The sequence below is a fragment of the Rhipicephalus microplus genome, chromosome 7, assembly GCF_043290135.1.
Source record: "Rhipicephalus microplus isolate Deutch F79 chromosome 7, USDA_Rmic, whole genome shotgun sequence".
Lineage (NCBI taxonomy): Eukaryota > Metazoa > Arthropoda > Arachnida > Ixodida > Ixodidae > Rhipicephalus > Rhipicephalus microplus.
Window position 1 is genome coordinate 33,304,620 of NC_134706.1, and position 16,544 is coordinate 33,321,163.

A 16,544-nucleotide genomic window follows, 5' to 3' on the forward strand; every position below is an offset into this window, starting at 1 on the left:
GTGGTTTGAGGCGTGCCGTCAAAACGATAGGCGATTGGTAGATAGAAAAATAGGTGTCGGACCGTTTTTTTTTTTTTTTTTTTCTGCGTCGGCCTCGGGGCGTGGTTTTCCGTGTGGCAGCTTGGGCTAGTTGGTATGACATGACGATAGTAATTGCGCGAGAACAGAACGACGACACAGATACAAGAAGGACACGAGAACTCGTGTCCTTCTTGTCTCGGTGTCATCGTTCTGTTCTCGCGCTATATCGTGGTTTTCCGGCCACGTAGGCGGCGAAGCGAGGGGAATTACGGGGAGTTTTGCCGCATTCGAGCCCAAGTGTGAACGGGCCTGTCCCCCCCCAGGAAAGTCGCGTTACACCACTCGCGTGCAGCGGCACATCGCACGTTCCTATCATCCGCGGTGGCTGGGAAAATCGTTCGTATAACACCGAATCACAGCGCATTTTAAATAACGTAGTTCATCAGAAACAACCGTGAAATTCGCATCATCGCGAAATTCGGATCAACCGTAATCGTATCATCGAGAGTCTACTGGGACACCTTGCGGCACCTTACGTGGCGTGGCTTTAAAAGTGTGATAGTTTTCATGATCACGTACAACTATACTGCCCCATATTGCCCTAGAGGTGGCGTTTTTCACACCTATGCACGGACCTACCATCTCGTCTATCAATCACATTTTTGGTATACTACAGAACTACTCAATATAGATTATGTAGAGTGTCATGAAATACTATCACTCGAGGCAATGTCACATACTATGCACAAAAATTGAAAATTATGAAAACTTGTACTTCTTTTTTAGAATGAAAGCTTCCGCTTTCACATCCCCAATTGCTAAACCATATACTGACAGAAAAAATGCACTCTGCCCTATTAACGATGCCTATAATCACTATAAAGAATGTCATTGCATAATTTTGCACATGAGAAGTTTCAAAGAAAAAAACAAGACATTTGTGCATTAAACACTTGTTAAATTTCCGTTTCCTCGATTAGTGTAAGTAATGCAAATGTGCTAATAAGTTCGTTCATATGGCAACTACCGAAAAATTTTCAAATGATTATGGACAAACGTCGCTGCCCTAGCACAAGTCAAAAGTGCCTCAGCCGTAAAACTCGGCATTTCGCAAATACAAAGTTTGTATCACTTCCGTTTCCGCTATACATACGCAGAAGTACGAAATTGCATAGAACATCTCAACATCACATTCAGCAACAGCCTTACAGCACACCAGTCTGCGCAGACTGCATTGCTATTCATGACAAGTCGTAGCTCAGACGATTGGCCGAGGCCTGCCAGGGTCACGGATGGCCTTCGAGGGATCGCAGGAGAAAGACACGGTTAGCGCGTACCGGACGCCTCTGTCCACTTTCTCGACAAAGTGGGGGTTCTCCGAGCCAGATGTAAACGCCAGGACACGACCTGTGAATTAAGTTGTGCACATAAAACCTGGCACTGTTTTATTCACAAGACAGCTTTGGTAAAATTATGCAGCCGGTCCTTAATGTGCTTTAGTTTGTCTGTATAGATTGATTAGCTTGTCTGTGTAACAGGCATCCTTCTCCGTCGAATTTTCTTCCCTACCTAGGTCTCGCCGCACTAGCGAACTGTCACCATGCCGAATTCCTAAAATTTCATTATGCTCAAAGCTATTCACTCTGCCTTGACACTCCAGACAATTATTTTGAGTTTTCCAAACCATGATCTTCGAGGAGCGACCACGCCCTTAATTTTGTAACCTTTTTCACCTGCTCTGACATAAGTATGACTTAGTTCCTTCAGCAATTGAAGCATGATATCTGTTGGCCTGTTGTGCCTGGTCCCTACTTAAAGAATTTCTAGAAGCTTGTTTATGAATATTCATTTGCTTTTCTTTTCTTATTTTTTTTCTGCAGTCCCGCAATTTTATCCACTGCAGCCTCAGCGAGGCACAAAATAGAAAAAATAAGTTTTTTTAATCAGCAGTTTTACCATAAGCTTAAATCTATGTGCGCTATAAAGAATTCCTAATTTACAGTATAGTGTCCAGGTCTCATACCAAGCAAAATTATTAGTGCTATTGAATATAAGTACAAAAAATTAAAAATATGAATGTTGTTGCACTGCACATGGAGTTTTCCACGATATTTACTGGAGAGAACTCTGGTGTTGCGATCGGTCAGCCACGATGGGTAGTGCCCGATTCCCCTTGTCTTTGTGCTTGCGGGCTTCAAACACACTCGTAACATTTGCACAACTTCGTTTGGCCACAAAGCGGATGCAGGCAACGCGAAGCCTAGGGAAGCCGGAAGACCGAAGTTTAGACAAATCTGCGTACTACCCGTCATTCCCGCGGTGTCCCATAGACACTAGCACCAGAGGAAACTCTCTGGAGCTGCACATAGTTTATTAGCACCGTATTTAAGTACTTGCTACACTGCTGCAAGACAAAATTATTTATGAACAGGTAGTCGCTTGTACAAAATACAATAATATGCAGTACGAACGAATTGAAACTAGACATTGTTTATTTTAGGGGCGAAGTTCCTTACGGTCGAGCCAGGTTCGCCGTCGTTCCTCGATGACACTGATGATGGCGAAAAACAAGCGCATTACAGACTGAAGACTCTCTCTCTGCCATTGTGGCACAGCACACGCAAGATGGTTAGCATGCGCAAGCACGGACTGGCTTGTGCGGTATAGGACTTCTCGATATGTTCTACGACGCATTTTGCAAGACGAAACATCCAACAACCACCGGGGGCACGTGCACAGACCTCATCTTTGCCAACTTCAGCCTAGATCCATTGACACGAAACAGTAATAACTAAGACAATGCCAAATTTACAACTCAACACAGCATTCGGTTTATGACCAATAAATATTGTACATAACTGCACACTGCTTTGTCGCTCATTTACAAGCGCGAGTGGTCAATGTCACGGGTGATTTACGGTAACACCACACGATCCTGCTGCATCGCCCCTTTATAATCATCCACTTCGTGGATATGCCATGATTTTTTAGCCTTGAGAACTGTTCAGAGCAACTGCAGGTGAAAACCCTCATACTACAGAAAATCCAACCAATAAAGGTGGTGGTGACTGTGACGCAAGCGTTTTAAGTCAAAACTACATCAATACAACGCCAAATTTAGACACTACAAATGTTACAAACATTACAATTGCAAATTGTATGCTGCAAACTTTTACGTTTCAATTCGTGAGACGTCACCTGTTCTGTAGCAGCAACGCCAAGAACCAGCAGCAAATAAATTACTTGGAAACAGCGGCCACTAAATAATTAAATATTTCGGTTAGCACATGTTACAGCTTAACACAGGGACGTCCACTCAAAATTACACATCGTAAAAGAATACAACAACCACAGTGGCTTAGTGACTACAGCATAGTTCTGGTGTCGTGTTCAAGGTTGTGGGTTAGACTTGGCAAAAAAGTGCCAGTGAGAGGTGGCACAGCAAAAGAGGTCCGAGCTACCTACCTTTCTTTGGTTCCACCGTGGCATTGCCCCTGGAGCCATCCACAAAAATCAGGCGACCGCCCCCGAAATCGGCATTGTAGTCAGTCAGATAGAGCAGTGACGTGTAGTGGAATGAGCCGTACTGCTCCTGCAAGACAGGTCCAAGCATGCTAGGGGTTCGTGCATGCAGTGGTCAGAGCAGGGAATTCCTATGGTAACCAAGTGTGCCATTTATATGCAAAGATCGCAGTTCTACATAGACCCCAGCAGTCAAATTTGTATACCGGTCGTGTTTGTTATATCAATGTATTACAGAAGAACCAACACTGGGCGAGTAGGAACTGGTTAAGCATTTTGAACGAGCAGCGTGGGAAACGAGAACACAAGGCAGGAACAAGAAAGCCTAGTGGGTTCCTTCCTGCATCGTATCCTCGTCTTACGCAATGCCTGCTCAAGACTTTCACACCAAGGAGTGCTCATAACTAGCACAGGCATAAAGGGTAACAAACATATTTAGCATCTGTGGACGAGGCTAGTGTTCTGGGGACAGACTAAAACTACTGAATTTGTTGCACAAAAAAAAAAAAAACGCTATGTAGGGGCACCGCTCAGAGGTCTGTCAATATGACACCGTTTACAAAAGGAATTGTATTTGCAGAATCTTTATTCAACACAGCATTCCCATGCAGCATTACGAAATTTCTTCGGAAAGACTGATACAGCAATGCAAAATCCAGAGATCTAGAGGCCGATGAGAAAGGTGGTTGTGTCGGTGGCAGTCATAGTACAGCCCGAGTGGCGATGCATTCAAGTGTGCTAGCAATGGAGCAGCAAGGAACCGAAAGGAAAAGGTTGGTGGCAAACGGCAGGGGATTGTGTTGAGAAAGCATAGCGACCAGCACTAACATTTCTTCTCACAACTCAACTGCCAACGTCGATGCTATTTTCTATTGCAGTCGAGCCGAATCGGCACTCTACTCCATAATCATGACTGGCTTGTATGCACAAGCAGTGGAGGAGAATCGCTAAAAGTCCCGAAACCTGTTCCTAAATAAGCTCGATTTCAAATGTGAGTGCACCAAGCAACTGTCTCACTGCAATGAGAGCAAAGAGAAGCGTGGAACAGGAAGCATTCGGCATGGCAGCACCAGTTGTAATGAAATATCGCTTGGAAAACTGACCTTGTCGACGTGCACGTGCCAGTACTCATCGTGGACGGTGACGGCCGGCCGCACCGTCATTTCCGAGAAGAACGTCGGGTGCGTCAGGTGCAGGGTGTCGGGCCTGACGCCAAACTGAAAGCCGATCAGGCTGCGAATCTTGTCTTTGACCTGCCTGAGTCGAACGCAACAAGAGGACACAAATTGATCGACTTTAACTGCTAGGTCACATTGAGAAAGCAGAATCGTGAACATTTCATGTCACAAAGCATTCCGAATTTTCAGTATCAGGCATTGCACATTGAGGTGTAAATATCAAACTACAATGTAGGCAGACTTCAGAACACTACTAAGTGTGATAGCATCTTGATCGAACAGTGTAGCTGTCTGGCAACACAGCCAGGCAAGGAAACGAAGCGAGCTCAATGTGGGCTACGAGGACAGCTTCAATTTCGTATGCGTGTAAACGTGTTTGCCTACAAATGCTTGCCGATGTCGTTCTTCTTTTTGTGCAAGTAAGACAATCGCAGAGCAATGCAACACTGGCATGCTTTTGGCAGTACTGGGTGCATGGAGTGTCTGATACGACACACACGTTTCTACAATTAAAGAACCGCTTTGCTGAATACTCATCGAATAACCTCAATAGTATCAGCCTTTTATTGCCTCACAGACTCTCTGCAAAAATTTCTCGAATCTGTCAAGAACGAGTAGAGTTAGAGAGATTGGTCACATAAGCACTTTCTATTTTCTTTCTTCCTAGAGAACATGCTGCAAGAAACACAGGCAGGGATGGCATTGGAGAAAAGCCTGCGAAATCAAACACAATTGCTCTCTCCCATTGTTATTTTTGTACCCAAGTGTGCTTCACTGCGTAATGCTAGCAGACTATTGAGCACTGTGCCAGAAAGTGGCGAAACCTTGCTCCAAGTAGCGCATCTAGATGCCACACTCAATTTATGTTGGCCGTTGGCCAGTAGCAGCCCGCGTGAAACAGCAGGCGCCAGCAGCTGTGAGGTGAGCGAGGACAGTCCTCTGTGCGAAAAGACAATGCCTGACAAAATGGAAACTTTGCGCTCTTCTTTTAAGCTCTCGCTACCGCTCATGACTGAGACGCTTGGCTGAGCTGTTCGTAGAAGACTCTGCTATCAGCATGATGTGTTATCTGACGAAGTCCTAAGGGGTTGGTTCATGGCCCCTTTGAGATTTTTCAGCACTGCACTGGCCAGCGCAATTACTATGTGCGGTCATGCAGGTGCACTATGAGATAAGAAAATACGAATTTTGAGAACATGATTTTTTAGCTAGTTGCACTACGATTGAAGATGAACTCACTTGTAGACTTTCAAGTCATTGTCGCTGAATAGCGTAGTGCCCTTCTGTTCAAGCAGTCTGTGGGAATAAAGTCACCAAAAGGTTGCATCAGAAAACACAGCTTTGAACAATGGAATCGTAACACTTGCAAATCAACCCTTTGACAATAATTGTTATGATATATGTACGCACAAAAGGTGCCTTGCTACATCGAAAATATTTCCTATTTCCATAAGCTTCACAAGAATTGTTTTCGTATACTATACGACATATGAAATCAGTACAATGCATGTTTTACAAATTAATCACCAAATCGAAGTAGATGCTTGATGGTGCTAACCTGCTATTTTTTTCCACACTAAGCTTGTGCACATCTCGGCCATGCACATGCCCAAGTTCTTATGCTGAAATATTATCACAGTTTATTGTGCTTTTCATTTTTCTGCATTCAGCTACCCATGCTGGCCATCTAACAGTTGAGTGTGTTCTCAGGTGACGTCACTTGTATCGCTGCTTACAAAGCATTTGTAAATGATCTGACATGCTTTTTGGGTACGAGTTTATTTACCCACAAGGCAGGCACACAACGTTACATAGAGATATGACTATAGTTCTAGGACAGTAAAGCCCGGAATAATCGCAATGCTTGAACTGTTTTCCACGATTTTCTGACACATTGCTGTACTATTGTAACACTTAATATACATTCTATTTAGCTGCTCTCAATTAGTTTACATTCCTGTTTAGTGCATGCTATTATAGTGTGTTATGTTATTCTGCTCATTATTAATGCCAACAGCAATTTTCTGGTACTAATAATAATGATGAAAAAAAAAATCTCCATGAAAAGAGGAAGAAACAGGAAAGTCGAATACTTGCTTGTAGACGTTAACGAATTTCTTCCCCAGGGAGATTGATCCTGAATGCAGGTCGAGAATGGAAGCTCCGCCGTCGGAGCGACTCAGTGCTAATCCCCGCTTAGCCAGGCTGTAACGAGAACAAGATGCAGCACGGCTTGCCACTTGCGCAGAACTCCAAAAGCAGGAGTTGGTGCATGCACAGGACTGTAGTGTAATGTGCAATATAGTTCATAGGTTAGCTTGCCTCACATAGATAGCACTAAATGGCAGATTATTTGCTTGATACTTTTGCCTTAGCTGCGAGCTAAATCATAATTGCATAACTGCACACACGTTAATGCAAATAGTAATTAAATGACTACAAAACAAGGTTTGCTATTCCACTGCGGCCCTAAAGTGTGCTGATAGCATAGTGGGCTAAACAGGAACTAATATAAGAGTTGTGTTATACTTGTGTTATGGCCAGGCCTCTTACTTCTTGTTATCAAGGCAGAGAGTTGAACTAGTACAAAGGGAATCTACAGTTGGAGTGATTTCATAGGTAAATGCATCTCTGCCCCCCCCCCCCCACCTCCAATCAATATCAGTGGCATAGCCAGGGATTGGTAAACCAGGCCTATTCTCCCCCCCCCCCCCCCCCCCAAGAAAATTGTGCCTAAGCCCCTAATCCATATACCTTTTCCTGAATTTTGCTCGATGAATCTAAAATCATGTTGCTTCCAGATTTCATTTCAAATGCTGCCTCAAAACCGAATTACAAAAAAAGAAGCACATGGTACTGTAGGGGCTACTGACATGTTGATGCAGTCAGAATATCTTACTACTGCACACGAGCACGAACTGGAAAAATAAGCAAGTGTGCATACCAAAATAACACTTACTGACATTGTGCAAAAGCAGAACATGCGACATGTGTCGATCTTTCAGTCGGAAAATATATATTTAGTAAACGGATGTCTTACCTCAGTAGTGCGTCTACCTCCTCAGTGGTGACCACGCTGTCTGAAACCACCCTTCCACACTTTTGGGGGGCACAATCTGCATGACAGTAGAAATAAAAGTGCTGTCATTGTTGCCCAGTCATCAGCGATTGAAAATGCGACGGTTTAGAGCTAAGTAATGCATGCACTTTCTTTTCTGCAGTCATGAATTCGTGTTGTGTTGGCTTCGATTTCAATGCTCACATCAGAACTGCCATGACCTTTAGCGGCCAGATTTGTAGCCACATGACATGGTTATCCCAAACAATTACATGTACCAGCGGTGATACTAAACTGCATTAAATTTCGTTTCAATTGATAAATCTTGTACATCTATGGTGACAACCACACAGCGCTTTGATAATTCCTGTGTGACTGTGTATAATCAAATCACTGTACATTGTGAATACGATAACTCCACGTGGTGCAATGGCTGAGTTTCGGATAGCATGACTGCTGAAATTAATGTGGACACGGACAAGTCGGGACTAGCACTGTCCTGTCCGTACTCATGTTGCACTGTACTTAACTATGAATTTATATGAACTGGCTTGTATTCAGACTTACATATGAAGAGATAAGAAAAGAAGGAGAAAAAGGCTCTTCCATTCTCCCCCATAACAACGATGCAGACACTCGCCTCCAATAATCTATACCCTCTCTCACAGTTTATTCGGCATCCAGCTGATTATGTCACGCTACTACTGAAGCCAAAGACTTGAACGTGTAGTGAAATTCCGCTCGCCCAACCTACCCTCTAGCTACGGGAGGTAGACGGTTCGAATCATGCCGACGTATACGCATCGGTTGAAAAGGGCTTAAACAGTCGTCTGCGTGCGCTAGCAGCATAGAAACTATGCTGCTGGTTTTTAGGTGCGAGCGTAAAGCCTGCTGCTTTGAAACAGCGCAACCTTTGCATTGCGCTTGCGTCTTCCGCGCTCACGTTGATGCCGAGACGTACGCTAACGCTACGCCAGCAAGCTTTGCGTACGTTTTTTTTTGTTTTTTTTTTAACTAATTTGCAGGCGTCGCCGGCATAGCGGGTGCCATATGTGAAACACAACTACGCTTGTGCGTGAAAGCCGTTCCCTCCGACTTCGCCGACCAGAAATAATCTCGCTAAGGGAGCACACACCCTTGAAGAGGCGACGGTCGCTCACGTAGTCCTTGGAGCACTGCACCGTTTCCGACTTTATCGCCAGGACTTCGTCACGGGAGGCGAACGTCCGGTCAGAATTCCACCGCGACGACACGTAGAGGGCGGCCAGCAAGGCGACCGACACGCCGACGCGAACGACGATTCGCCTGGCCGAAAACACCGGCACCGCCGATGGCACGGCCTCCCCGTGCGTGGAGTCCGGCGAAGCCGCGGCTTCGGACTTCCTAGCATCGCCACGTTTTCTCACCGCCATGACCTCAAACAAACGAGCCGTAGTCACGGCGTGCAAGCCGCCGGCGCTCCTTCCGCTGATGTCACAGGCGGATCATTGCGACGAACGTCAAATCTCGCACAGCTGCGGTGACTTGAATCACGCCGCCCTTGCAAGTCGCATCACAGTCACGTGGAGGAGCGTTTCGAGTTCTTCGAGGTTGGCGATCGTTCTATTCGACGGTCCGGCGGAAACCGGGAAAAGCGAGTTGCGCTATCTCGTCGCAGCGATGACCGAGGAAAACCGGAAAAAATTGTTAAGAACGGCTCGCGGAAAGCTGGCGGTTGTTCCTTGGGCGCGGTTTTTACGTCACAGTGCACTCAAAGCGCACTGCATATTATAGAGTTTCCTATATAGATTAATCTTGGGAAACTTTGCGATGCTTATCATTATGGTGGCTAGAATATCGTACCGGCAGCGGCCATCTTTGAATCTGAACAATGGCCTAGCGTCAGAGTTGTCATAACAACCAACGCTCGTTTTTTTTTTGTTGTATAATAAACCAACTTAAAAAAAAGAACACAGTAACGTAAAAAGCCATTGCTCATATTGTTTTCTTTTTTGTTTTTTATGAAAAGTTTAATAGTTGATGTCCATGTTACTGGATGCGCTGAAGTGACTGAAATTGAAGAGAGCGCGCATTTCGAACAATGGTGATAAGCGTTTTGGATCAGCGGCTTTGAAATATGATGAGTGAGTGATATAAACTTCATTGAGGCCCTGAGAAAAAACTGGTGCCGAAAGCCACGCCAATAAATCCGGCGGCTCCACCCAGGTCGGGGCCGGTAGACAGATCCCTCCGGCGACGGCCCGGACCCTCTGTTTTTTTTTTTTTTTTTTTTTTTTTACTTGGTCAGTGACCACATTTATACATACTCAGAAGTAACAATTACTGGGCTTTACTAGCCAAAAGCCCGACGTGATTGTGAGGTTGGCCGTAGTGTAGGGCTCCGGATAATTTCGAACAAACGTCGGCCATCCTGTCCACCTTTGACTTTTCAACTTTGAAACAGAGCCCCGCCGCGGCTAAGGTACTCGGTTGCTGACACGCAAGTCGCGGGATCGAATCCCGACTGCGCCGGCTGCATTTTCGATGGAGGCGAAAATGGTGTAGGCCCGTGCGCTTTGATTTGGGTGTGTGTTAAAGAACACCAAGTGATCTAAATTTCCGGAGCCCTCCACTACGGCGTCTATCATATAATCATAGGGTGGTTTGGGGACGTTAAACCCCACATATCAATCATCAATCAATCAATGAATCAATCAATCCTTCAACTTTGAAATAGAAGTTGACCTGTACCGGAGTCGCCTAGAACTTCGTGTCAACGGAACGTAAAATAGAAGACAACTTCGCGTAAGCGCCGTAGAGGAAAAACTCAGTCGCAGCGATGCCAACGCAGGCACTGTCAAGAGAAGACATCAGAACACCCTCGTGACACATTTTCTCGTTTGTTCCTTTCTTTATTGTTCACACGTCTCCCTCTCTCTTTAATTTTTTTGTCTCGACGTGTCACACTTTGCGCAAACAAAGTGCTCGTCCCGACATCCCAGGAATGTCGCGGTCGGCACAAAAAACGCGGACGTTTCGTGTCTTCCAACCAACTCCAAAAGAAAAACGCTGCTCTCTTCAGTTCCAAACGTAAGATGGCCAGCCAACCACCCAACCACAGCTTGAAGCGTCTGCGGAAGTGCACTATATGCGGTATCTTTTTCTCAGCATACAGCGATGACAGCTCCGGATGGTTTTGAATCAACTTGACCCCGGACCATTTTGTGTGCAGAAGATACTAGGACCTTGGGCATCTGCCTCAGTTGCGGAGAAAGCGACTAAAGCACTGCTACTTTACCTCAAGTCAACAAACCTGAGCGACCGCCTGTAAACTGTGTGTGCTCCGCCGAGTGTGCTCGTGATTGTGTGTACCTTCTCATCTTTCTGCAACCTCTTTTCTCCCCTTCATCCCTTCCCCAGTGCAGGGTAGCAAACCGGATGTGCGTCTGGTCAACCTCCCTGCCTTTCCTTGCATCTTTATCTCTTTTTCGCTCCGCATAGCCGTACCGTCGGCTGCTCAATTACAAGCGCAGAGATGACGACGTGGAACGAGCGAAGTTTCATTTGTGTTACCCGAATTACGGCGTTCTAGAAACCCGGATGTAACGTGGGCGGCACAGTGCTTTAGTTGGCTTACGAAGGCACCCACTGCAATCGAGGCAGCTATAGGAAGGAAAAGGAGGCGGAAAATAAAAAAAAGAAAAAATACGCGCGATGAGGCGATTAGTAGTGCGTAAAGATTTGAGATAAGGCGTGTCGTCCTGAAAGGCGCCTCTCTTCTCTGACGGAAAGAAATGAACACATGGCATCCAGAGATACAAGGTGGGATGAATATAGAGTTCACGCGGTCACACTCAATCGCTGACTAACTCAGTGGAAAGTCTTGCACTTGTCCGCTAAAAATGAACTTCTTCACACTCACACACACACACACACACACACACACACACACACACACACACACACATATATATATATATATATATATATATATATATATATATATATATATATATATATATATATATGAGATCTAACGAATGTAAAATAGGAAGAAAGAAAAGTGGATGAAAAAGTAACCAGCCGTGGGCAGGAATCGAACCTACGACCTTCGAATAATGCGTTCGATGCTCTAACCACTGAGCTACCACAGCGGTGTTCCCTCCATCCAGTTTTTGGAGTTTATATGTGAAATTAGAAGTAGGAGTGACAGTCAGTGCCATCTATAAGCCAAACGACGAATGTGAAAACACTCTTAAGCGCATGTTTTGCGTCACGTAGCACGTGAACTTATTATGAGCGGGCAGCTGATTAATTGTCCCTCTTATACAACCTAAACACACCAAGTCTGCCAGTACGAGACCCTCGTTCAATGAAATAAGGGAAAGAAGTGTATACCCCTGTACATAACTTCCCCTGTACATTCCTTGGCATTACTGTCTGTTAGATCTCATTAATATTGTGTTAAAACACGGAAAAACGAGCCCTTAGGTATACACTTCTTTCCCTTATTTCATTGAACGAGGGTCTCGTACTGGCAGACTTGGTGTGTTTAGGTTGTATAAGAGGGACAATTAATCAGCTGCCCGCTCATAATAAGTTCGCGTGCTACGTGACGCCAAACATGCGCATAAGAGTGTTTTCACATTCGTCGTTTGGCTTATAGATGGCACTGACTGTCACTCCTACTTCTAATTTCACATATAAACTCCAAAAACTGGATGGAGGGAACACCGCTGTGGTAGCTCAGTGGTTAGAGCATCGAACGCATTATTCGAAGGTCGTAGGTTCGATTCCTGCCCACAGCTGGTTACTTTTTCATCCACTTTTCTTTCTTCTTATTTTACATTCTATTGGTTTTAATAACTTCCCCTGTACATTCCTTGGCATTACTGTCTGTTAGATCTCATTATTATTGTGTTAAAACACGGAAAAACGAGCCCTTAGGTATACACTTCTTTCCCAAATATATATATATATATATATATATATATATATATATATATATATATATATATATATATATATATATATATATATATATATATATATATATATTCAAAATACCTTACAGACCCAACAGGGCATTGTGCAAGGCGAGCATAAAAAAATACATACACGAATTCGTACAATTTCCATACAAACAATAACATGAACTAATTGTCAATTATTATAACATAATTATTTTAATAGGAATACAACGGAAATGAACATCAGATGAGTATACGCGTGAGATAATGACGTAGAACAAGTAATATATATATATATATATATATATATATATATATATATATATATATATATATATATATATATATATATATATATATATATATATAAAATGCCACGTTCCATTTCCCAAGTTTTTGTTATCGTCCCAAAACACCACACGATTCTCAGCGCAAACCGCGCCTGCAGTTTTCGAGAAGGTTCCGGACTGTAGCAGATCATTTCGATAAGATCACGCCCACTGTGCGAACGGTACAGATTGTTCTGGAACCTACGCCACCACCAGCGATAACGCTAGAACATTCGACGGCAAGAGTATAAATGCCGACGCGCTTCGCCGCTTGCCAGTAGTTGATCGAAGGCCGACGCTCCGTTCGCCGCTATCAGTCTGAGACTGCTATCTGTGCGAGACTGCTGCTGTAATTGGACTTTCCGTTTACCGGGCACAGGTTCGCCCAAATAAACAGTTAAATCCCAACACGAAGTCTCCTGTCTTCGGCCACGTCACGACCTCGTGACATCTGGTGGAGGTGCTGCTTCGTTCATGTACCGGACGCCCCCGTCAAGCCGTGAACCCAGCCCACGTCGCGGAGAAGACACCGACGCCAACCAAGAGCAGCGAACAAGCCACCGACAGCAAGGGCTACCACCGGAGTACGGGCTTCTACAAGACAAGGCGCGGAAGACCAAGGCCATGACCGCGACTGCAGCGACAATGACAACCGCAGCATCCCAGCCCACGATGGTCATGCATCAACCCAGGCAACCACCAATTTTCCATGGGTCATCGTTCGAAGACCCAGAGTCCTGGCTAGAAATATACGACCATGTGGCCGCCCTCAACCACTGGGACCATGAAGAAAAGCTGCGTCGTGTGTTCTTCTATTTGGAAGACACCACAAGGACCTGGCTCGAAAATCGAGAGTCCACGCTCCGAACGTGGGATGTTTTCTGCGGCGCATTCCTGCAAACGTTCGCGAGCGTCGCTCGCAAACAGAGGGCCGCTGCTCTACTAGAGACCCGGGTTCAGCTACCAAATGAGAAGGTTGTAATTTTCACAGAGGAGATGACCCGCCTATTTTGTCACGCTGACCCAGACATGCCTGAGGAGAAGAAAGTTCGTTTCCTCATGCGAGGGGTCAAACAGGAGCTCTTCGCGGGACTAATGAGGAATCCACCGAACATCGTCCAAGAATTTGTATCCGAGGCGACCACCATCGAAAAAACCCTTGACATGCGCACCAGACAGTATAATCGTCGCCTGACTCCAGACTGCGCTGCTGCTCAAACCAGTGACTCCGAAAACCTGCGTGAAACGATCCGAGCGATCGTGCGGGAAGAGCTGCGCAAACTGTTGCCTTCGGCGCACCCTCAAGTGGATTCGATCGCCGACATTGTGCGAGAAGAAGTTCGGCAATCACTTCGAATTCCCCAAACACCGCTGCCCGAGCCAGAAATTATGAGCTACGCCGCTGCAGTGCGCCACAACGCTCCTCCCCGTCCACGCCAAAACGCCGCCCCGTCACACTTCCGTCGCCAAACACCACCGCCGCCACCACCCCCACCGACGACCTACCGTTCACCAGCGGGCCAGCGCAGTGCGCCGAGGAAAACCGACGTTTGGCGCACCTCTGACCACCGCCCACTGTGCTACCACTGCGGCGAGGCCGGGCACACTTACCGCCGTTGTCAGTACCGACAGATGGGACTGCGTGGCTGCGCCGTCGATGCACCACGTCCGCAGCCAGGGGAACGGCCACGTGACATCGCCGACTACCTGACAGGAACTCAATGGACACCCCGAAGTCTTTCCCGTTCGCCGTCGCCCAGCCGCCGCATGTCACCGCACCCCCGGCAGTACTCCGGCCCAACGAGGGGCCGGTCTCCTAGCCCGTATCCGGGAAACTAAGGGCAGCAACAGGTGGAGGTGTGGTTGCTGTGCGACGAACTACCTAAGATCCTCCGACGACGACGACGCCGCGACGGAGCTTTCCGAACACAATGCCAACCAGGCAAAGCCCTGACGGCGAAAGCTCACTTACCGAAGGTGGCCTGACGACGCAACATGGAAGCAGCGGAACAAGCCGACGCAGCCGTGACCCGACGCCACGCCCTAACTGTAATGCGAGACGGCGAACTAGCCACCTCGACGTTCTTATCGACGGCCACAGTGTGACCGCTCTCGTCGATACTGGAGCCGACTATTCTGTCATCAGTGGGTCGTTCGCCGCGAAGCTAAAGAAAGTTAGGACAGCTTGGAAAGGCCCTGAAATCCGCACAGCCGGAGGTCATCTCGTAACGCCTGCAGGAATCTGCACAGCGAGAGTCACCATTAACGGCCGTATTTATCCTACAGACTTCGTAGTCCTACAGCGTTGCTCGAGAGATGTCATCCTTGACATGGACTTCTTATGCCTCCATGGTGCTGTCATCAACCTAAAAACAAAGTCGATAACGTTATCCACAGAAGAAGCACTACCGCCGCGCACGCCGTCAGGACATCATGCCTTGAATGTGTTGGAAGAACAAGTCACCATTCCACCTCGCTCAAGCGTCATTATTTCAGTCGGCGCTCCTAAATCACCTGACTTAAAAGGCGTCATTGGAGGCAGTCAGCATCTGTTGGTCACCCGAAATATTTGCGTCGCAAGAGGAATTGCAGAGCTGCGGGGAGGCAGAGCAATGGTTATGCTCACGAATTTCAGCAATGAGTACAAACATGTGAACAAAGGAACAACGGTCGCATACATCGAAGAAATTGTCGAAGCCACCAGTGCTTTCGCCCTCGCCGATTCTGCAGAACCTGCTCAGAGGAACCAAGCCCCTCCCATAGCTTTCGACGTCAATCCCAGACTTCCGAACGATAAGCACGAACAGCTCAAGGCCCTGCTCCTGCAATACGAAGATTGCTTTTCGTCGTCATCGAAAATTCGGCAGACCCCAATCACGAAACATCGCATCATAACCGAAGAAAATGCCACACCACTCCGTCAGAGTCCGTACAGGGTTTCGACGCGAGAACGTGAGGCCATGAAGAGACAAGTTGATGAAATGCTGCGGGATGACATTATCCCGCCGTCCAAGAGTCCATGGGCATCCCCCGTGGTGTTAGTGAAGAAAAAGGATGGGACCCTACGTTTCTGCGTCGATTATCGCCGCCTGAACAAAATCACAAGAAAGGACGTGTATCCTCTCCCACGAATAGACGACGCACTTGATCGGCTCCATAACGCCAAATACTTTTCGTCAATGAACCTCAAGACTGGCTATTGGCAAATCGAAGTCGACGAAAGAGACCGAGAGAAGACGGCGTTTATAACACCGGACGGCCTCTTTGAGTTTAAGGTGATGCCCTTCGGCCTTTGCTCAGCACCTGCAACTTTTCAACGCGTTATGGATACAGTACTGGCAGGATTGAAGTGGCAGACTTGCCTTGTGTACTTGGACGATGTCGTCGTGTTTTCCTCGAGTTTCGACGAGCATCTTCGGCGCCTTGAAGCTGTACTTCAAGCCATCAAGACTTCCGGACTCACACTGAAGCCAGAAAAGTGCAGATT

General features: G+C 46.4%; 1 protein-coding gene and 1 non-coding gene across 3 annotated transcripts; one reads left to right on the forward strand and one right to left on the reverse strand.

The window, feature by feature from the left end:
• Window positions 1-840: 840 nt before the first annotated feature.
• Window positions 841-9,411, reverse strand: LOC119180373 (2-oxoglutarate and iron-dependent oxygenase domain-containing protein 3). Of its 2 annotated transcripts, none has more exons than XM_037431563.2 (7): window positions 8,915-9,411; window positions 7,762-7,837; window positions 6,819-6,926; window positions 5,961-6,017; window positions 4,647-4,800; window positions 3,487-3,613; window positions 841-1,428 (listed from the first exon to the last, which is right to left on the reverse strand). In XM_037431563.2, the coding sequence occupies exons 1-7, from the start codon at window positions 9,189-9,191 to the stop codon at window positions 1,280-1,282; spliced, it is 948 nt and encodes a 315-aa protein (XP_037287460.1). In that variant the 5' UTR covers window positions 9,192-9,411; the 3' UTR covers window positions 841-1,279. The 2 variants fall into 2 exon arrangements, with proteins under 2 accessions (XP_037287460.1, XP_075725089.1); XM_075868974.1 differs by lacking the exon at window positions 841-1,428 and adding an exon at window positions 2,668-2,783.
• A 3,082-nt stretch (window positions 9,412-12,493) lies between these two features.
• On the forward strand, window positions 12,494-12,566 carry TRNAM-CAU (transfer RNA methionine (anticodon CAU)). The gene has a single exon. It is a non-coding gene; the product is annotated as a tRNA-Met (tRNA).
• Window positions 12,567-16,544: the final 3,978 nt, after the last annotated feature.

Coding starts and splice junctions, on each gene's coding strand:
- LOC119180373 (XM_037431563.2), bottom strand. CDS start 9,191: ATGGCGGTGAGAAAACGTGGCGATGCTAGGAAGTCCGAAGCCGCGGCT. Junction 6,927..7,761: donor GAGGTAGACGCACTACTGAG/GTAAGACATCCG, acceptor TTCTCGTTACAG/CCTGGCTAAGCGGGGATTAG. Junction 6,018..6,818: donor AAATTCGTTAACGTCTACAA/GCAAGTATTCGA, acceptor TTATTCCCACAG/ACTGCTTGAACAGAAGGGCA.